The 23,855-nt window shown below is 27.6% G+C and overlaps 1 protein-coding gene across 9 annotated transcripts in view; it reads right to left on the reverse strand.

The window, feature by feature from the left end:
- Window positions 1–23,855, reverse strand: part of LOC122849085 — a 77,776-nt gene that overhangs the window by 29,875 nt on the left and 24,046 nt on the right. For 6 of the 9 annotated variants that reach the window (XR_006373501.1, XM_044147659.1, XM_044147657.1 and 3 more), the window contains 5 exons: window positions 13,636–13,953; window positions 11,654–13,545; window positions 11,225–11,507; window positions 10,764–11,087; window positions 902–1,867 (listed from right to left, as the gene is read on the reverse strand). Coding sequence is in view for 8 of the 9 variants with exons in the window: in XM_044147659.1 (XP_044003594.1) it covers window positions 902–1,867; window positions 10,764–11,087; window positions 11,225–11,507; window positions 11,654–13,545; window positions 13,636–13,953 (3,783 nt within the window). In the remaining variant the exon portion in view is untranslated. Of the gene's footprint in view, window positions 1–500; window positions 662–783; window positions 1,868–10,763; window positions 11,088–11,224; window positions 11,508–11,653; window positions 13,546–13,635; window positions 13,954–23,855 lie in introns of those variants that run through there. The other 3 variants (XM_044147663.1, XM_044147664.1, XM_044147662.1) reach the window with 3 other exon arrangements.

Genomic DNA, 23,855 nt, shown 5'->3' on the forward strand with positions numbered 1-23,855 from the left:
GGAAGGTTTATTATTTCTTTGGGTAATTGGTCACGACCAAGTTCCGTAGCACGTCCAATTATGGTAAAGAACATGATCATGGTCTTGTTGGTATATGATCCAAGAGTTAATATAAGTTCATATTTAAAATAAAAAAAAAGCTGTGAACTCAGCATCTTGTAATTGATATGTTTTTTTTTAATAATTTATTATCCATTTCATCCATATTGATTAATGATTTTTTGCAAAAATTTGCATTTGCTGTTTACAGAAGATAAAAAATATTTTTTGTATGGGGTAGTCTAAAATAGACAAGCTTTGAACACCTTGTTTATTTTGATGATCAGGACGTATGATATGTTGTTATTTTTAATTGTAAACGATCAAAAGACTTTACAAAAAGATATGATATCAAACGAAGAACAAAAATAAATTTTTGTACAAAAAGGAGAGTCAAGTATTCGAAATTATTATTATTTTTTTTTTTTTTGAACATACAAAAAAGTCAAGTACAAAAGTAGACAGTTGCGCACATATAAGATAGCTTCAAAGGCAGTTTTTGTAGTACTGAGAAGATGTCCTACTTTAAGGCAGCATTATATTGTCATCTCAGGGTATAAGCATGTGTGTATATTAACTTGAGATAATAAGCACTGTTATACCCAATCAAAAATAACTGCAACTAAATAATTGAAAACTTTTCAATACATACAAAACTTTTATAAAAACTGTTGTGATAAAGGCTCTGGATAGTGCGAAAAAACACGTCCAAAAAGTAAGAATTTAAGAAACGAATAGTGCATGTTTCAACAGAATAATGTTGTTTTATTGACGATGATACAAATACAAGTTCATTCTTAATTATATGTTATACATTGGGTATGAAACAATTGTGCAGGCAGCTTTAATCAACTGTACTTACATTTTCAGCAGTATAGTTCTTTGATTCATGCATGGTTTTGTGGTTTTCCTGATGGCTGTCGACAGACTGGCGATCAATAGAACTTTTGGTACGAGCCAAAAGACTTTCGGGGTAATTTTCATCTCTTAGCAAGCTTATTTTTCTGTTATTCGTATCATCTATTGTTGTTAAATTTGGACTTACGGTTGAAGTTGAGCGTCTTCGAGCACTGAGACGACGTGACTTAATGCGAGTTTTATTTTTTGATTCATTATTTTCAACTCGAAATTGAATAGTGTAATCAATACTAGGTAGCGTGGTTGTCATTGAATCAGCTGATGATTTAATCATATGAAGAGACTGGTTACGTACAGGATACTTTCGACGATAATTTAAGGTGGGAGCTCGAATAGAACTAGAATCTTCAGCAGTAATATTTGTTCGTGTGATATTTTTTAATTGAATTTGTGAAGCAAGTGTTTTTAGTTTACTACCCGCCTGACTTTCTGAATGATTGGAAATAGGTAGATAAGCAGAATCATCTCCAAAGTTAGCTTCCTGAAACTCTTCTTTCGTTGTAAATGGTGCAGGAGTTTGAGGTTCTATCATAAGTTCTACTCTTGATCTAGGCGTTTGCACTACTAATTTTTGATTTTTAGATCGACTTGACGATTTAATTCTTACATAGTTGTCACCTCCACTCTGCACTTCTTTCTGTTGATGAGGATAAGTCCCATTTCTGGATTGGCCAGAATCTAGCTGATAGCCGTTTGAAGATGGTAAAATATCACTCGTTTCTTGATTTATTCCATTAAATATTACGTACTTTCTCTGCAATTTATTAGACTGTTCTTGAATCGGAGATTGTTTTCGTGTTTGAGAGCTTAAACGAGTATGAACACGGTGTCGAGTTGAAATAGTTGCTGGGGTCATTGTTTTTATTGTTGTTGCTATTTCGCTAGTTGATATTATTCCTTCAGAACTTGTCTGAAAAAAAATTGAAATAAAGGTTATCGATCGATTATTTAAGAAAAAAACTAACGTTTAAATTACGAGCGCAGTTTATCAGTTTTATCAACACTTTAAAAATTTTTTGTCGTAATTAAAGAAAACGTTTACGTATGCTAGAACTTTTCGTCTAGAAAACTGAAGCCGTTCAATGTATTTAAAAATTATATAATGTGAGAAAAAAAATGTTTTGAACATGATGATTTTTGAAGTGAAACTTCTTTACGGAGGGTAGCGACAAAATTTGAAGCCCCGCTAGCGTTACGCTGACCATCAGGTGCTCCGACGCACGCTCCATCACATGCTCGGTCACACACTCGGTCACAAGTGGTTAAAGAGATGAGAATTACATAGAGAGAGTAGGAAAGATGGCAAGCATACAACTATAGCGTATGATAACGTACAAATTCAGAGCGTCAGCTGGTTTGTGTGTATGCGTATGCGACTTGAAACTTTTTTTTTTATTTAAATATTATTAAACAGTATACCTCACTGAGTATAGATCATATTCAAAATATTATCAATATTATATCGCAATTAACATTATTATTATTATAAATATTATTATTTATAAAATTATTGATTTTATTATTTATACTATAAATATATATGAATGATGATAATTATAACAACAATAATTTCGACAATATTATCAGTTATTCACAATAGTATTGATATGAATAATATCTATAATACACGGAAAAAAATGTCTGGCGAATGCCACTGAACGAAGTTCAGTCACAGGAGTATGGTTGCAGTCACTATACGTTCAGTGACTGCAACTATTTGTTCAGCTGTGAGAGCTGAACTTAATTCAAGTGATCGAGTTCAGCTACCACAACCAGACTTAGAGTGATCTCAGCTGAAGTATCGTGCCCTTAGCTATACACGCATGCGCATATAACGTTAGCCGCATTTTTGCTTGTATTTTTGAAATAAAATATTAATTATTAATAATAATTGTTCATAAATAATTTTGAGAAAAATGTTTTACTAAAATAGAAACTAGAAAAATAACAAGATGATTTGATGGAAAAGTAGAAGTTAATATATTTTTTTTGTTAATAAAGTATGTGTCAAAAACATAACCTAAATTAAAAATATGATGATACGGTTGTTCAGCTCTCACAGCTGAACAGTATGGTTGATATAGCTTAACTCAGTTACCAGTACGCGAGTTCGGTTGCTGTAACCGAACCTCCATGCAGCGGATCTTTATTCAGTTGTGATAATAACATTGTTATCATTACTAATATTATGATGATATTATTATTATCGATGATATTTTTGGAATCATTGTCATTTTATTCATACTATGGTTATACAGAGTGTCCCATTTTTAATTTATCAATGGATGTATGTCCAAAGATTTACGCCTTTTTTCCGTTATCAAAATAATTTTTGATAATAGATTAATAATAATAATAATAATAATTATTATTATTATTATTATTATTATTATTATTATTATTATTATTATTATTATTATTATTATTATTATTATTATTATTATTATTATTATTATTATTATTATTATTATTATTATTATTATTATTATTGTTATTATTATTATTATTATTATTATTATTATTATTATTATTATTATTATTATTATTATTATTATTATTATTATTATTATTATTATTATTATTATTATTATTATTATTATTATTATTATTATTATTATTATTATTATTATTATTATTATTATTATTATTATTATTATTATTATTATTATCATTATTATTATCATTATTATTATTATTATTATTATTATTATTATTATTATTATTATTATTATCATTATTATTATTATTATTATTATTATTATTATTATTATTATTATTATTATTATTATTATTATTATTCTTATTATTATTATTATTGTATTTATTATTATTATTAATATTATTATTATTATTATTATTATTATTATTATTATTATTGTTGTATATTATTATTATTATTATTTATTATTATTATTATTATTATTATTATTATTATTATTATTATTATTATTATTATTATTGTGTATTATTATTATTATTATTATTATTATTATTATTATTATTATTATTATTATTATTATTATTATTATTATTATTATTATTATTATTATTATTATTATTATTATTATTATTATTATTATTATTATTATTATTATTATTATTATTATTATTATTATTATTATTATTATTATTATTATTATTATTATTATTATTATTATTATTATTATTATTACTGTATTATTATTATTATTATTATTATTATTTTTTTTTTTATTATTATTATTATTATTATTATTATTATTATTATTATTATTATTATTATTATTATTATTATTATTATTATTATTATTATTATTATTATTATTATTATTATTCGTTTTTTCTTCATTGCAAGATTGAACACAAAAATTTTTGTGTTTGTGAGTTTGCATTACTGATTTGAGTTAGTATGAAGACTCACAGTCTCACTTTTTTATATTTTTGGCTTTCCGTATTTCCAACCGTCAACTCCTTACAACTCATTTTTACGACAGTCATGGATATCGACTTTTGTAATGCGATCAAACTGTACCCGATTTCTATTATAGCCCCGGAAAATCATGAAAAACCTGGGGAGTACAGTCGGCTTGTACACAATCTCAATACATAACAAAATGCATATATTTAACTCAAAAAAAAAAAATTATAGTAATTAGATATATAAATTTAATATAAATTTTAAATAAAAATTATCAGGCTTTGACTATTGTGTGAGGCATTCGCGAGGACTGTGTGTTTAGTCTCAATAGAATTTATTTATATAAAAAATTTTGACGACCACTTTTATCAATACCCCGATGGTCGATATGATAGTGCATTGGACTTCCACGTGAGAGGCCCCGGATCGATCCCGCGTCGCGTCCCTAGTTTTTCGTTTAATTATTATCGTTTAATAGAATTGTCTGAATTAAAAAATAACAATGTCGGAATTATTAAATTAACAATAATAATAGATTAACCATAATAATTTATTTATATTTTTTTTCAAATTGTTTTTGGAAGCTTGAGTCAAGCCCGAGGCACAAGCCTTGGCACAAGGCTGGAATACGAGTCTTGACACGAGGCTGGGACACGAGCCTTGGCACGAGGCTTGTCATCAAGCTTGTAACATAGGCACATTTCCAATCACTTAACAACCTTGGCACAAGCTTGTAGCACAAGCTAGACAAAAGCATGTGAGCCTTGTGCACAAGCTTGTGCCAGGCCTGGCACAATCGTTTACTCCTACCTGGGTTATGTTCAATACTAATTTATGATTAGATGAAATTACATATTGACAGATTTCATGCTTGAATATCATTATATATGACAAAATATAATCAGATCTTACTATAGATAGTTGTATGCAATTGTAGATTCATGTTTCTCTTTGAATTTGACAATTTTTATGAAAAGTCAGTTTGGCCACCTTCATACTGTGCGAGCACAACGACTTTTGTTATAAACTTCTGTTCGTGTACTGTGTAAAGTTCAAGATATTCTCGGTTTTGGAGCTTAAAATGTACCTTAATGTCTTACAAAAACATTGTTTACTTATTTCTAGGTAAAAATACACTAACAAAAAAGATCTGATAACGTTTGTAGACGTGTGGCCCGTGTTACCGTTGAAAATTAGAAATTTTCAATACTCCGGCTAGGGCCGTGTTTAATTTTATCTGTTGAGTGATTTTTGATAGTTCATCGACGATAAAATTATTTAGGAATTTCGATCTTAACGAGATAAATTTTTTTTATTTTTTCTCAAATTCAATTATTTTTTATTTTTTTTTCGTTCGAATTATACTGAGAAAATTTTTTGATGGAAAAAAGAAGAATTTTTCTCGATAATTAAAATGAACTTCTTGGCAAAAACATTTTAAAGAAAGAAATAATTTTTATTTATAAATTATAATTGCTCTGTAAAGAGAAAGAAAAAAGTCTTGATTTAAACGAAATTTAATTATTTCATACAGATGGCGTTTTGTGTCGAACGATAGATGGCTTGCATCAAGAAAAAACCATGTAAAAAGTATCCCCACCACGTGTTGGCACTAACACTACTACGTTCCCTGTAATAGACTACATTCTTGTATCAAACGTTAGGGGGTATTCTTTAAGAAATAACCTTCTAATGTTATGCCACGTGGTGTTTTCATTTAAACGGTGGCTGTTTGTAAAAAGAAAATCGTCATTTATTGAAAACGATGTAATGTGTGTTTTGAATGACAGATGACTCAATATAAACAATAAAAGTAATGAATTAAATAAATTATAATTTGTTACAAACAAAAAAGCGTTATTAAAGAATTAATTTTTTGTTTGATACAAACGATTTTTTTTTTCTAAACAAACTAATAATATGTTGGAAACGTATACATCATAAATATAAGTTCAAAGTTCATATCTATACTGGTGTGAGTGTCCGTGACACTGGTACGAGTGAATTTAGATATTAGGATATCTATGTATGTTTTAGTAAGAGAGAGCGGAGAGAGTAACCATGATGGATGAAAGAAAGAACTACACTTCGAGTCCAGCAACCAAGCTAAACGGTGCGTACGAAACTACTTATTAAAATTGAATTGGTGACGCGGCTTTGCCACCTCACAAAATAATAATCTATATATTTTTTGTCTTGTATTTAAATAACCTGCATGATATTAATATTCTATCTTATAAAATAAATTGTTGTTTAAAAAATATTGAAAAGTAAACTTGTGTATAAATGTTTAAATAATTAAGAAGTAAAAAGAATATAGAAATCAAAATTCAATTCTGATACATAAAGAACTTTGGAATTGACGGAAATATTAATTTTTTTCTTCTAATAATAGCTTGTTACTATTCAATTAATTGATTGATTAGCCAATTGATTATTGTATTTAATTATTATTTAATATCAAAAATGTTTAAAATTTAGTTTTAAGTTGAAAAAAAATTAATATTGTATGTAATTTATTTTGCGTGTTTTTAATATTAATGTACCAAATGTACATTTTGCTTCGTGTTCATTTTACAATTGTACATTTTGTGAATGTACATTTTGCTTGAAGGCCATTTGCCGGCACATGAAAAAGCGCAGCCCTCATTTTTATGATATCAATGTTTTTTTTTCAACTAATTAATATTTCCGTCAATTCCAAAGTTAGAATCAACGGAATGACTTCAAATTAGGCTCAATTATGTGGTATTTAAAATTCTAGCACCCCTCAGGGGATACATTTTAATTCTAATAGTCAATTTTTTTCTATTTTTGAAAAAAAAAATGACAAAAATATTTCAAAAATTCTGATTTTTGTTTTTTCATGAAATCTATCATTTTTTAAAAAAGAAAGTTGGAATCAAGATTGTATCTCAAGTTATTTTCGGCACCATTTTTAGCGTTTTTTCGGACTGCCATATTTAGAGATATTATCAACGTTAAGACTTCGTATTAGGCGTAGTGGTCTTCGATTTTTGCCGATGTATCGACAAGTCGATTTTAAATCGGAAAGTATCGAGTACTTTTACTCGATACTTTTTTTGGGCCGATGTATCGATTCTCGATACTTTTTTTCAAGAATCGGAAAAAAAAATCGGGTGTACTGAGCCAAGAAAAAATATGAAATCACTTGGTTAATTTTTTTTATTTTGGATTTTTTTTTCTATTTTTATTTGTTTGCAAACTATGGTTCTATTATATTAGAAAAAAAAAATAGTGTTTTTACCATTTTTCACTAAAGTGATGATTTCTTTACCTACCGAGTAACGTATGACCTACCGTGAAATGGAATTTTTTTTAATTCAATAAACAAATCAATAAATAATTATATAAATAAATAAAATCATTTTTTTTTTTTTTTAAATTTTCTGAATTTTCTCATGAATATATAGTTTAAAAAAATAAAAATATTATAATCAGATGATAATTCATTCGAAAAAAAAAAAAAAAAAAGTACTCGAGCACTATTTTTGGCCGATGCATCGATTTTCCGATTCTTAAAAAAAAAAGTATCGATACTCCGATTCCGATACTTTTTTCAAGAATCGAAGACCACTAATTAGGCGTAAAAAAATGCAGGCGATGATGTTTTCGGAGACGTAGGTTCCGAGCCTTAAACGAAGTGGCTATTACAATTTTATCACGAGTTATTACCGGCGTCATTTTTTCGTTTTTTCGGACCACGATATTTCGAGTTATTATTAACAAAGAAACTTTATATTAGGCTTAAAAGAAGGTCCTTCAAAATGTCTAGTGCTTTCTAAAAAATTCTTGTTCTTTAATGCATACTTTCTGAGAAAGTTGTTTTTAAACATTTTCCAAAAATATATATTTTTATTTTTCATTGAAAAACTATCATTCATAGACAAAAAGTTCATGACGGTTTTTAAAGAGTTTTCAGAGGCACTTCTTTTGATCTATAAAGGAACCCTCTAAGTTCAGTGGTTCGAAAGTTAGACTTTTTTTTGTTTTTGGTTGACAAATTCAAGACCGCGGCTTTTAACCTCCGTAATAAAAATAAAAAATTTGTGTGTGTTAGCAGTACGCGCGAGGGAAGTCTAACTTCTTTTGCAGTTTGTCAAGATATTCGTAACGACTTTAATAATATTTCTTAAAGACTTAAATATTATCAATATTTAATAATATTGACAATCAATTAATAAATGATGATATTATTGATGGTATTAATAATATTGATAATGTTTATAGTGTAGGGGTCTTCGATTCTCGGCAATTCTTTAAGTACTCGAGTACTGGATCGATTCATATCCAGTACAAGTATCTGATTCTTTTCAGAGCCGATTAATCGATTCACGATTCTTTTTCACCGAATATCGCCAAAAGAATCGGTCTTGTTTTTCGCCCTTACAAAGCGCATTGTTCTAGGTTTTATAAACCTAGGCCATCATTTGTATTTATTTTAAACTCTTTTTTAATATAAAATAAAAAAAGAAAAAAAATTAGAAAGAAACACCAAAGTTCGTTGACACTTGATGATTGGGGATTGGCTTCTGACAGTTCTTATATAAATAATAAATATTAATATTAAATAATAAATATTATTATAAATATGAATATTATTTAATATTTAATATTTAATGAATAATAATAATATTTAATTATTTATTATTATTATTTATAATATTCTCTTTTTTAACATCATATTTTTCATTCAATTTCATTCGTTTTTTTTTCTATTAATATTGTGTATACATAAAAAATAATGTATGATTAAAAAAATTAATAAAAAAATAATTATAAAAACACGATTTTTTAATCGATTCTTTATGAATCGAGTACTTTTTGAGGCGATATATCGGCTACCCGATTCTTACGAATTCGATTTTTGAAGATCGATTCTTTTTCTAAGAATCGAAGAACCCTATTATAGTATAAATGATGATATTTCAATATGATATTTATAATAATAATAATATCGATCATATTGCGATAATATCCAAACTATAAATATTGATAATATTATCAATATTATATCGTTATTGATATTATTATTATTATTAATACCATTTATATTATTAAAATTATTATCAATATTATTATTATTCATATAATTATTGTTATTATTATTATTATTTATACTATGAATATATATAAATGATAATAATAACAACAATAATTTCAATAATATTATCAATTATTAACAATATTATTGATATTAATAACAATATATATAATAATATTTGAAATAGAAGTACTAATAATTACTAATATTTATATTTGAATATTATTAAGAGTACTATTGTTATTTTTATTATTATTATTAATATTATATATCGATATGAATAATATTAATATCAATGATTTTATTATTATCGATGATATATTATTGAAATTATTATTGTTATTATTATGCATACCATGAATTAATATATATTAATAATATTAATAATAACAATTATTTCAATAATATTATACAGAATAAAAATGTCAATAATAATTTTGATAACATTATAAATTAGGAATAGGAATTAGGAATTAGGAATGACTATAGTCATAATATAAATGATATTAATTATATTAATAATAGCATTTATAATAATAATATTTGAAATATGAATACTAATAATTATTAATATTTATACTTGAATATTAATGTCAGTATTGATCTTATCATTATCAATATTATATCGATATTATTATTATTATTAATATGATTCATACCATTGAAATTATTACTAATATTATATTGATATTATTAATATCGATGATATTATTAAAATTATTGTTGTTATTTTTATTTATACTATCGTTATAGATATCAATAATATTATTATTAATAATAATAATAAAATAATAATTATAATAATAATATCGATATTATAAATATACTAATAACAATTTTCAATTGAGTGAATGTATTTATTTATAATTTTTTGATTCATTATTTCCATAAGCGCTGCGAACCGATCAGCTACACTATTGGCAACGCACACACACATTCATTCAAAGCATATCTCTTTTCTCGCTCGTAGCCACTCACTCACTCACTCTTATTAGTTATATGGGCAAATGCTTGCTGGGTCCGAGCGTTCGCTTGCTCCGAGCGTTAAATGGCCGACACACTGATTTTTTTTTCACTACCCTGCGAAAAGAAGTTTCACTTCAAAAATGAAATTTTAGTAAAACTTTATATACTCTTTTCTATGAAGGAAATTTGTTGACCAAACCATATAAGTTTACGTCAACTTAAATCTTCTTATATTAAGAATTCAAGCTATCACAGGATTTCTTTTCAATTCTTCCTTACTCTAAATGAAGTTTCAACGACATTTTGTCCGACAAAAATAGTTACTTTATGTAAAAATTTGTTTTCACAGTGAATGTCCAGTATGTTGGTTCTCTTTACCTTCGTGGGCTCTGCCATAAAGAGTGAAGAATTTTCCAGAGTTTCATTATGTCTATAATTGATTTGAGGATTATGATTTATTTTTAATTGCAAAGTTGATGAAGTTTGATCAACAGCTCCATAAGACACTGGGTGGATAATTTCTTTTTGATACGGATCTCTACTATGTGTCTTAGCCATGTGGAAATTCGACTGCTGAATACGTGAATCTGACGATATGTTTGATATCCTTAGATAATTTTGATTTTTTCCAACAGAAGGTACTGGGTCTTGAGAATCGGTTGAATGTTTTTTATTATCAGCAGGATGATCAAGTTCTTTATTCTTTGATTCGTAAAAAAAAAAAAAACACAAGAAATTTGACTTACATGCAAACAAATAATTCTTAATAAATATTAAAACTTATGTTAATAAATATTAAAATTTATGTTAATAAAGTATTAATAAAAAAAAACATTTACCGTGGCCACGTAAGCAGTGTTATTAAGGGGTTTGAGTTTATGTCTTTTTGTTGTATCTGGGCGACGGAATTGATTCGTAATAGATGATTGCTTAGCAGTTTCCAACCCTTCAGATAGTTTTGGTTCACTTGAGTCTTTACTATATTCTTCGGTGATGCTCGTTGATCTCGAGCGAGAGTAATTGAAAGGCTCACGTGATGAATCAGTCTGATCTTTAGCAATCCTTGAACGAGTTGTTGTATTGATGATAGGAGTAATAATAGGTTGAACAGTACTCTTATTTCTAAAAAAGAAATAAAAATATATGAATCTTACTAAATGAATATTTTTTAGGTGTTAGTAAAAGTATTTCCAGTATCAAAAAACACGAATTATGAAAACATTATCATGTTTCTCTGAATAACTGTTGTTAATATTATTTTAGTGTACCTTTTTCGGCTCCGGATTTGAGGAGTAGTTACTGGAGGTTGTAGTGTAGTCGTTATAATGGGATTTGAAGTTGTAGTCATACTGCCCATCGGATTAATGTTTTGTTTTTCCTCAGTACCATTCGTATTTGAGATATATACTGGCCTAATTAAATCAGCGAATAAGTAATGGGTATGCTTGCTGGAGCTAGTGTTAGGGTACTTGTCGTGAAAGTTAGATGAGTTATTATCGCTATAAACATGTTGGTTATTCTGTAAAAACTCTGTTTCTAAATGGTTACGATAAGCCGAAGTTGTAACTTCTGAATCTCGTTCATAATTATTATACGAATCGATATTTTGATGTTGATAAGGACTCAATATTTCCGAGACAGGTAGCTTTGATTTGGAATATTCTATCCGTGATTGGACTGAACTTGTTGTGTTATCCTGAAAAGGAGACATAACAAGAGACTCTTTGTTCGAAAAGTTGTTCATAGGCTGATGTTCATATGGTTGTTGTCTGAGTTTAGAAAAGCTATTTGGAACTGATGATGAGCTTGTACTCTGCTGGTATTGTGGAGTAATATACTCTTGCATAAATTCAGTATAAGTTGGAGTGGTTGTAATCCAGTAGTTTGGCGTGATTGATAATTGTTGTCCAGAGCTACTTATGAATGAGTTAAATTCAGCAGCTGGTCTTGAATTGAAGTCAAGCGAATATTCAAAATTATCCATTGATGACGGAATAAAATCACTATAGTTAATTATAACAGAGCCAATATGAGGTGCTGGAAATGGAATTTTTGAGTGTCCTTCAGGAGGAATAAAACTAAGAGGAGCTACGAAGAACGGTAGTTTATTGATTCTTTTTTCAACAAGACTTGTATCTAAAGATGACAAATAAGGGAGCTCAAATTTAGCATATCTTTGTAATAGTTCTAAGTTTGATGGTCCAACAAAGACTTTTGGAGCATCAATAGAAACTTGATCAAGAACTGCAATTGTTATGGCATTCTTGAGGGCTTTAAGAACATCGTCTATAGTCTCTTTTTGTATGATATCGGTTTGGTCATCTTTTCTTAAGAATATAGCTAGTGGTGGTTGATTTGGAGTTGGTTGATTGGTTTGGGCATCTTGGTTTGGTCGAAAATTTTTATTGGTCGATTCGTACTGATAATTGTAATGATGATCGAGCTTAGTTTGGGATTTATTATTAGGGGATTTCAGTATGTTGGAAAGATTTTCCGTCCTCGTAGAATACTTTTTTTGATCATTTGAATAAAGCTCATCTGCTGATGTATCAGCAGTAAACCCACCTTGATTATTAATTTTTTTCATACGATCGTTCTCCTTCTTTACTGTCAGTTTTTCTTCATTTTTCTGTCGTTCAAGAGCAGTTACTTGGTCAGTATTGAGTTGTCTATTTCCGACTACGCTTTCTTTCGTCTGTCCAGCATCTTTAAGTTCATGATATTTTCCATGTAGCTGTTGCAACTGTTCAATATCTCGTTCAATCGCATCTTTAGCTTGTTCGTTCTGTCTATGCTCAGATTCTCTTAGAGGAAATCTTTCTCGTTCATGATGTCTTGCTGACATTTGGAATTCTGCTTTTTTCTGCATTTCTGAGTGTAACTTATTCGAATGTTCTAATTCTTTTTGACGAGAATTTTCTAAAAAATAATCATGTCCGTCATAAACACGAGGAAACTCTACCAATCGATGAGTGACGGGAATATACTGATCAGCAGAACTAAGTACAATATTTTCTGGTAAGTGGCTTTGTGGATATGTAGAGTGATGCTCGAACCATTTTGATTGGGAGAAATCAATTTGTTTTTGGTTCTGATTTTTATCCTTCTTCAATTTGTCTCTTTTCACAAGTGTTTCTGCTGGCACGTACACGACTTGTATCTGTTTAGAATAATATTGCCTCAACTGTTAGCATACATATATAACACTGCACATGATTGCGTAAAATTTTTTGAATTCGAAATATCTTACCTCATCTTGGGTATTTTGATTTTTGCCAACTCCATTCAGCCCACTCGGAATGGTTTCAGGAAAATAACTGATCTCTTGAATTCCTGCACTGATTGTTGAACTTTTTGATTTTGTTATGTCATATGTTTCGGGTTCTGATGGAAGTCCCGTTTTGGTAAGTTCATAGGGTGAATAGACTGGTAATGCATCACTCATTATTCTAGGAGGAATCGAAACATCAGGAGAAACATTTGGTATACCATGGTAAGTATTAACTGTGTTCTGGTTCAAAGCCATCTTGTTAGAACTCGAAACAACATTTGGTGAGTAAGTGTGACCCTGGTTGAAAATAAAAAGAAAAAATCGATCAATTCTTCAAAACCAATATACTATTGGCACTATTTCTTAAAACTTTGTGCCAGATACTTTTTTGATTGTGGTTCTGAGTGAGCTTGGCACGAGACGGGACGGATTGGCCAAATATCGTCTCGCAAACGGATAAAAATTCCAGGTATTGAGAAAAAATCATATTAACAACATTGATTTTCAATGATTCGTTTAAAATAAATTATATAAGTAAAAATGTATATCAATAAAATAAAAAAATAAAAATATTAATTTATAAATTATTTTATGTCTGTAAGAAATATGAATAAAAAGACCATTAGTATCATTTATTTTTTTAGGGAATTTTAATTTCCTATTGTTTTCGCTTTTCATCTAGACCCCCCCCCCCCCCGAAAATTTTCTAAGTCCCTTAATCTAAATACGATAAATATGGAAAACATCATTAAATATGAAGAAAAATATAGAAAAATCACTGAATATAAAGAAAAAAACGATAAATATGGGAAAATATCAGTGAATATGAAGGAAAAATTACTGAATATAAAGAAAAAACCGATAAATATGGAGAAATATCAGTAAATATAAAGAAAAAAGCACTAAATATAAAAAAAATTCTCATATTAGGGAAAAATATTAGGGAAATATCAGTAAATATGAAGAAAAAATCACTGAATATGAAGAAAAATACGATACATATGAGAAAATATCAGTAAATGTAAAGAAAAATGTAGAAAAAAATAGAAAAATATCAAAGAAAAATCAGTAAATATGAAGAAAAAAACGTCAAATATGGGAAAATATCAGCAAATATAGAGGAAAAATTACTGAATATACAGAAAAAATTGCTGAATATGAAGAAAAAACCGATAAATACGAAAAATTTCAGTAAATATAAAAAAAAGGGGTAAATATAAAGAAAACTCTCATAATTATGGGAAAATATCAGGGAAATATCAGTAAATATCAAGGAAAACTTACTAAGTATAAAGAAAAATACGATAAATATGGAAAATATCAGTAAATATGAAGGAAAAATCACTGAATATGAAGAAAAATACGATACATATGGGAAAATATCAGTAAATGTAAAGGAAAACGTAGAAAAAAATAGGAAAATATCAAAGAAAAATATGAAGTGAATATGAAGAAAAAAACGATAAATATAGAAAAATATCAGCAAATATAAAAGAAAAATTACTGAATATAGAGAAAAATCGCTGAATATAAATAAAAATCCGATAATTATGGGAAAAATTCAGTGAATATGGAGGAAAAATTACTGAATACAAAGAAAAATCGTTGAATATAAAGATAAATCTGATAATTATGGGAAAATTTCAGTGAATTTGGAGGAAAAATTACTGAATATAAAGAAAAATACGATATATATGGAAAAATATCAGTAAATATGAAGAAAAAGTCGCTGAATATAAAGAAAAACCGATAAATATAGAAAATTATCAGTAAATATAAAGAAAAAAGCGCTGAATATGAAAAAAATCCGATAATTATGAGAAAATATCAGGGAAATATTAGTAAATATCAATGAAAACTTACTGAATACAAAGAAAAATAGGATAAATATGAGGAACACCAGTAAATATGTAGGAAAAATCACGGAATATAAAGAAAAATACGATACATATGGGAAAATATCAGTAAATATGAAGGAAAATGTAGACAAAAATAGGAAAATATCAAAGAAAAATCAGGGAATATAAAGAAAAAACGATAAATATGGAAAAATATCAGTAAACATAAAGGAAAAATTACTAAATATGAAGAAAAAATCGCTGAATATAAAGAAAAGTCCGATAATTATGAGAAAATATCAGGGAAATATCAGTAAATATCAAAGAAAACTCACTGAATATAAAGAAAAATACGATATATATGGATAAATATCAGTAAATATAAAGGAAAATGTAGAAAACAATATGACAATATCAAAGAAAAATCAGTAAATATAAGAAAAATTACGATAAATATAGGAACATATCAATTAAGTTCTCTCCCCCCCCCCCTCTAACCATAGTAGATCCCTCGAAAGTCCCTTAATTAATCTAAACACGATGAAATGGGAAAATATCGGGGAAACATCAGTAAACATAAAGGAAAATATCGAAAAATATAGCAAAATATCATGAAAAAATCACTGAATATAACGAAAAATATGATAAATATGGAAAAATATAAAAGAAAAACCACTAAATATATAAAAAAAAATATGATTTCAATTATGTTACCCCCTCTTAATATGCAAATGGAAATCTAAGAGATATTATCAAATAAATCACAAAAAAAAAAATAAAAATGAAATGACAAGTTTGAAAAAAAACAGAAGAAAATGATACAATATATGTGACTTAAGATCCAATAATGTGGAGAATAATAAAAATCCATTTCAGTTACATCATATAATCAAAATCAACCAATCAAAACAAAATTTTGAAAACATGCCAATCAAAGAAATTTTTCTAATCCAAAACAAAACTGAAATGATAAAACAAATAAAATCGAAGGAAGAAAATTGAAAAAACAACAGAAAATATTACTATAAGTCAAAATAGAAATTAAATATAATATGTAAAAATTAGAAATGTAATTCAATATTAGTCAATACAGTGATACAATTCGAGCACGAATTATAAATAAAAGTGAAATAAAGGAATGGGAAAACGAACGAGGAACTGGTAAAAAATTTACGATAGATATATGTGATGAGAGTGACAAAATAAGATGTATTTTTTTTTTGGAGAAGCTGCAAATGAAGATCATGGATTTATTGAGGTACCGTTATCAATAAAATGTATAAAACGAAAAGGAAAATTATTAACATATGATAAATTATTAAATATTCAAGTTGAACAAAAAATATATGATCACTGAAGGATTAGTGAGAAAAGTTAATCAACAAAAGATAATAAACAGAGGCTAATATAGAATTCGAAGACGATGAGAAAAATGAAAATATAATAAAGATTAATTCCGAATTGAAAAAATACAAGAAATCATCTACCAAATAATTCATGTGCAGGTAAAATTATTTTAGCAAAAAAAAAAAAAAAAAATTTCAATGCTGATAATGTTATTATATAGATATCACCGCAGTCATAATAGCAATAAATGAAGTAGAATTTATATATGCAATGACAGGACGGTCATTAAAAAAAAGAACAATAACATTAGCAGACGATTATGAAGTAAAATAAAATTTGAATAAAAAAAATTTAATAAACCAAGTAAAGATACTAAATTTACTAAAGAAAATATGGAAGGAACAAACAAAATGATAAATAATTTTCAGTTGTAACAGTAATCATTGTAACAATAGAGAATAAAATAAATTTGTAATCACGAATTTCAATAAAGAAATTAAAATTCCCCCCGCAGGGCAGGCACAGTTGCTTCAGCAACTGTTTTATCATTTTTTCAATTTAAATATAATTTAAATGAGTTCAAATTTTGTCTATAACATTCACGTATAATCTATGTTTAAACGTTGATATATTTTCTTGTTTCTAATTATATGAATCGTATTTGATTTATTGTTTTGTCGAAGGAATGATACGAAATATGCTTTATCTATACTGCTGTGAAAAAAATAAATTTCTCTGGACAGACAGATATGACTTCAAAGAAACGCCACGAGAAGTTGTAACTCTCCGAGTGGAAAAACGTTCAGGTTTCCCTATGCGACAACTGATTCTGATCCAAAACTGATCAGGTTGCCCTTTTTCAGGAATCCTGATTGAACCCTGATCCGAACTAGATCAGTAAACCGGACTACTTCCTGAAAAAGATTGCCTGATCCAATACTGACCAGCAACCTATCAGGATAAATTAATTAAAAAATTTAAAATTCTTCATTAAGGTTTCCTGATCAAAAATGGATCAGGGAACCTTACCACACTCTGAATAGGGTTGCCCGATCCAATCCTGACTAGTATCCTATCAAGATAAATTATTTAAAGAAAGATATACTTTTTACTGAGGTTTTCTGTTCAGAAATAAATCAAAGAACTTCACGAGACCCTAAATAGATTTACCTGATCTAATCCTAACCAGAATTCTATCACGATAACTTATCCGGAAGAAGTTAAATTATTTGTTAAGGTTCCCAGTTCGAAAAATGGATCAGGGAACCCTACTACATCCCAAATAGAGTTGCCTGATTTAATCCTGACCAGAATCATATGAGGATAAAATATTTTTGAGAACTTGAATTTTTTGTTAAAATTTCTTGTTCAGGATATAATCAGGTAAACCTTAGTAGATCATGAACAGAGTAGCCTTATCCAATCTTGTCTAGAATACTATCAGGATAAATTGGTCAAATGAATGAATTGAGGAAAAACTGATTAACTAAACGACTTAAATTATTGCTGCGAGCAGGGCATGATTCCTTGATTTTCTGATTACAACCAACGGGCTTTAGTACGCTCGGCCTTTCCAACTATCGATGATTGGTAAAATTTTTTCATATTCATAAACTACGTCAGTAAAAATGGACAATGAGTTCTTAAAACTTCTAATTTTAACGATAAAGGTGTTTCTAGGCAAATTAAAAAAAAGAATATACTAAATTATTAAATTGTTAATTGATACCTTTTTTTTCACACAATCATAGTTCATCATTATATAAAGTGTTAATAATGATAATAATAATAATAATAATAATAATAATAATAATAATAATAATAATAATAATAATAATAATAATAATAATAATAATAATAATAATAATAATAATAATAGTATGATTTAATAAAAATAAATTTGTAACATAGTAAACTTGATGAAAAAAAATACTGTTTTAAATTGAAAGATTTCTGATCTGGTTCTAAATAGGTTTCCTTATTTTAACCTCATGATCGGGTCAGATTTTCTGATCAGATTCGGATCCAAACACTACTAAAAAGCGTAATATCCTGATCAATTCCTGACCAGGCTGCCTCATCCGTTCGGATCTGAACATTCTTTTCGGATTTGCTATTTCTTTTTTATAGAGATTTCAATTTCGATGTATTCAATTCATTTATAAAAATATCTATTCTTTTGTATGTATTGAAGGTCTTTCTCAATAAGGATTAAGGACAAAAATTTTTCCTCTTTCATATAAACGCGCATTTTTTCAAGTTTTAGGATTTAGATAGGTTTACAGGTAGCTGCGTTCAATCTCAGTTAAAGGAACAGTTGTTTGTACAAAAGAAAAAAAAATAATAATAAAATTAAAATTTTGCAAAGAAAAAGTGTGTGTTAGCCGTGAAACTTCTTTAGCAATTTATCAAAAAGAACGATTGAATGGTTTCTCGTTGTATTAATATATTGGAAAACAGTGCTCTTTTTTAGTTGTCTTCTATTTTTTATATTATTATACACGAGATTTCAACATTATTAAATAATAAATTTATTTTTATTTGATTATCAATAGCGCTCAGAACGACAAACACGGAAAAAAAAAAAAAATTTTAAGTCTAAAATGGCAGAGTTTTCGGTATGAACATTTTTTTTTTTTTTTTTTCCGTTTGTGTCTTTTTAAACGCTACAACTTTTCTAAATATCATTTTTAAATTAAAGCAATATTTGTTGAGAAAAATCCATCAACAGATAAAATCGGACCGAAAAAAAAGTGATTTTATCGAAAAATTTTTTAAATAAAAAGTGTTAATTTTGATGTAAAAAACGTTTCGGCACAAAAAAAAATATAGTATCCATTAAAAAAAACTATGTTCATACCAGAAATTCCGCCATTTTGAATTCTTTGAATTTTTTTTTTTTTTATTTTTCTATGCCCCTTTCCAAACCCTACAACTTTTACTTGAAACATTTTTCAATTAAAGCCATATTTTTCGAGAAAATTCCATTGATTGATTAAAATGGGACAGTCTGTATAGAGAGTGTCCCCTATTAATCTGACAGTGGATTTTACTCGAAAAACATGCCTTAAATTAAAAAATGATTTCAGTAAAAATTGTAGAATTCCGAGGGGACATACAATAAAAAAGAAAAAAAATAAAAAAACTTCAAAATTATGGAGCTTGAAGTAAAAACATAGTTTTTTTTTAAGGCATCATCGGTTTTTTTACTAAAAAATAGTTCACATCAACACTTTTGTCGTAAAAATTTGCTTTATCAAAAAATTTTATGGAGAAGAAGTGTAATTTAAGACATATTTATTGGGAAAAATTCATTTGCAGATTGAAGTGAGACACTGTATATTAAATGTCAAAATTCTTCGAAAGTACAGGAAATACATGGTAAAATGATCAGAAGAAAAAAAAATAAAGAATCCGTAAATTAGTTTTGGGGAGTATTTTCAAATATGTTGTTCACGAATGAATTGTATTGATGAATAAATTGAACAGTGAAATTTTTTTAAAAAAAAACAACTGATGATATTGTATCAATAACAGATTAACTTTCTTAACAAAATTTATATATGAAATTGTAATCATCACGTTAATTAGCGATAATTTTCATATATCAAAATAGAACCTTAAGATAGATTTAAGGGTCAATAATGAGATTTGAATAATTAAAATCAACAGATGATAATCAACCAGTTGTATCATCGATCCTAGATTCTGAAACCGATCGTGAAAAATTATTTCTACAGATATTAAATCCTCTTTGATCTCATTAAAAGATCCCGACTTGTATCTCGAAATAAATAAAAAACTCTATTACTCAACCGAAGATAACAACCATAACATCAAATACAGCTTTAAGATGTACCAAGTCAATAATTGTTGTTCCGGATCAAAACGCATCTGTCTGTCGGTCCCAGACCAACATATTTAATTTGAATATTAATCTGATCTTTTCGGCTACTTCGTGAGACGATAAAATTCAGAATAACATGTGACTAAGAATTTAATTTTATATTTTACGTAGGCGGAAGCCTACTAGTATTGTTTTTTGTACGACCAAATGAAAAAATAATCATATCTCCAAAAGTAAAGTAGATAGAAAGTTCGTACTAGCACCAAATTAAACCTTAGAAAAATTACTATAACCAAGGATATGATAGAAGTTTGCGTAATTTTTTATTAATCTATTATTAACAAAAGAAGATTGTTGATAAATTTTCAAGACGAACTACTAAGAAAACTAAAAACAAATCATGGATGGGATTTATTGCCAGAATACTTGAAATTAAAAAATCTATTCAATTGAGAAATAACAATTTTTTTACGATTGTTAGAAATTTGTTAATTAACGAAAAAATTAATTCAACGATTTTTTAGATTTCGTATAACTCTTGAAAAATTGAACTTAAAAACTTCAATTTAGTCTCAAATTGTTAGTTTTTTGAATACCGAGAGCCACACTCTCTTGATAAAAATCGCTTCGAGCTCAAATTAATGAGCTATTAACAATTGTTTATAACAATAAGTACTATGCACTATCTTATAATGAAAAAATAACCATGAAGGATTGATTTTAACAGTTTGTTTGTAAATAGTGTGGCTCTCAGAAATTTAATAAAGAATTTTTTTAGCTTTATAAAATTTTTCTACGTTGATTTGTTCAAAAGTTATTCAATGCCTAAACAATTATCGTCAATTCGGTTTTTCATATTTTTTAGAACGACTCGCGTTTATGCTGCAAACCTTCTTTACCTTGCTCGCTCGATGGGTTAAATCGGTATTTATGTTGATACATAATTTAAAAAAAAAAAATATTAAGGGTTGACACTTTAAATTTTGTTGTTTAAAGAATAAAAAAAAAACTATCAACTATTTTTTTTTCTGCCACTATTTTAATACTTAATTTCTCTTTTTTATTAAAATTTTTTATAATTTTGGCGTTTTTAAATAAAAAAAAAAAACAAAAAAAAAGTATAAATTGAATGTTTTTCCATAAATAAAGTGTTATTAATATGAAATTTAATAAATCTAATAAATATTTGGTCTCAGAGCTGTAGGGACCACAAAGGTTTTTGCCGAAGTTTTGAAAAATTTCAATTTTCAACCGGGAACGAATTCGTTACCAAAATTTTTTCTAAAATACTTCAAATGACGATCATTTTTTCAACAATCTTGAATATTCCCACACATGGTCAACGAATGCATAGACTTTTTAAGTAAAAACCACGTAACAAAAAAAACTATATAAACTAGTTTCTTTTTTTCGTAATATGATAACATATTTATAAACATTGTAACGTGATGTGTCACGTCAACCTTAGATTCTATTTCTTTTCCCCACATTTATATTGTAATAATAATTTTCTCCTCACTCGGCTTGCTGTTCCCACTCTTGCAAAAGAGAGGAGAAAGAATGAGCCGAGGGAGTGGGAAGAGCGACTATATAGAGAGCTCAGCTCAGCTCAGGAGACAGCGTTAGAAAGCCTGAGAGGTAGAGTTACTCTTAGAGTCAGCGCTGGTCGGCCTGAGGATGGACTTGTCACCTTGGTTGTTCAGTTGCAAAGCCGAGAACCTTAGTGAGAGTCAATTTAGGTCGTTCTCGAGTTCAATTCCAGTGTTGGTCTCGTCAAGTCAATCCACCAGCTTTTAGCTGAGGTTGGCCTGAGAGATTGACATTTGGATGAATTCACCATTTTACGTGAATCTCATGAGTATTTTCCACCTTTCGGCTGGAGACTCACGAGATATTACAATTCGAAAATTAATATATAAGTTGTAGTAGTATTTAAGAGATAATTGAATAAATAACAAGTTTATTATTTTATTATATAAAATATCCTGAGTTCTGTCTATTATTTAGATTATTGTAGTCAATTTCAGGTTAGATATTAGTGTTAAATTTACAGTAGATTCTGAGTTTTTACTCGGCCCTATCTACCATAACCAGCACACTGAGCGATTCTTGGGTGTCCTCGTAGGCTTTTTAATCATTCATTTCATTGGGGTTATTCGTATTTTAATTGTTTTTCTTGATTTTGTAAAATAATAAATCCTGGTCGTGTACTTTTAATTGAGCCTTTTGTTGATTTTAGCGTAGAAAATCAACCCCCAATAATGATATTTTAATTATGTTACATGGAGAAAGGGTGACATTCGGTACTAGCCCGAGCAGGTACGTGCATTTTTACGTGAGTGAAAATGTCATGTTACAACATATTATTTGTCAAAAATTATAGAAAATCTCACATCTTTCAAACAACTGCACTAACGTCTTTTTGATACAGAGAATGATCGTAAAATTGATAATAAAAAGTAAATTTATAACTATTTAACTTAAAATAAATTCATGAAAAAAACGTCTTAGACTTTGCGGTCGTAGAATCTATATTTTCTGTTTACACATCGTATTTTTATCCTACCCTATGGACCACACAAGGCCGAATTTTATGTCTGAAATTCCCTCCACTTACACATAGTTTCTACCCTCTCTTCAACTTATTTTTGAACAATTAAAACTAATTTTTAACTAAGTACACACCCATTTTTTGGACTTAACAATTTTCAACAAACTGAAAAATCAGTTGCTCTTGAACACTCGTTTACGTTACATCTCTAATTGATATAGATTCGCGTACAACGGAATTACTTTATGTTTATACAATAAAAATAATAGTGTCTGTCTTTGACAACACACTGTAAAAAAAAAAATAATGAGTTTCACTATAAGAAAATAATTATTTTTACTATTTTATCTGGTACTTGGGGACGTTTTCGAAAAAGGAATAACATGTACTAAGCACATAGTAAAATTCCTTTATCCTCGTATAGTTCACAATGTTTCAATTGGAAAAGATACGATGTATCTTGTTAAGAAGGTTATGCAGCTAACACTTTTTTATTTTGAAATATAATGAGAATGCTCTGAAATTTTGTACACAGTTAGATCTTTTTATTCTGAATACGACGGTATAATTATTTTCTTATGTTGATCTGTTGAATTTTTTGTAGTTAATTATTGAA

This window comes from Aphidius gifuensis, linkage group LG2 (assembly GCF_014905175.1).
Source record: "Aphidius gifuensis isolate YNYX2018 linkage group LG2, ASM1490517v1, whole genome shotgun sequence".
Lineage (NCBI taxonomy): Eukaryota > Metazoa > Arthropoda > Insecta > Hymenoptera > Braconidae > Aphidius > Aphidius gifuensis.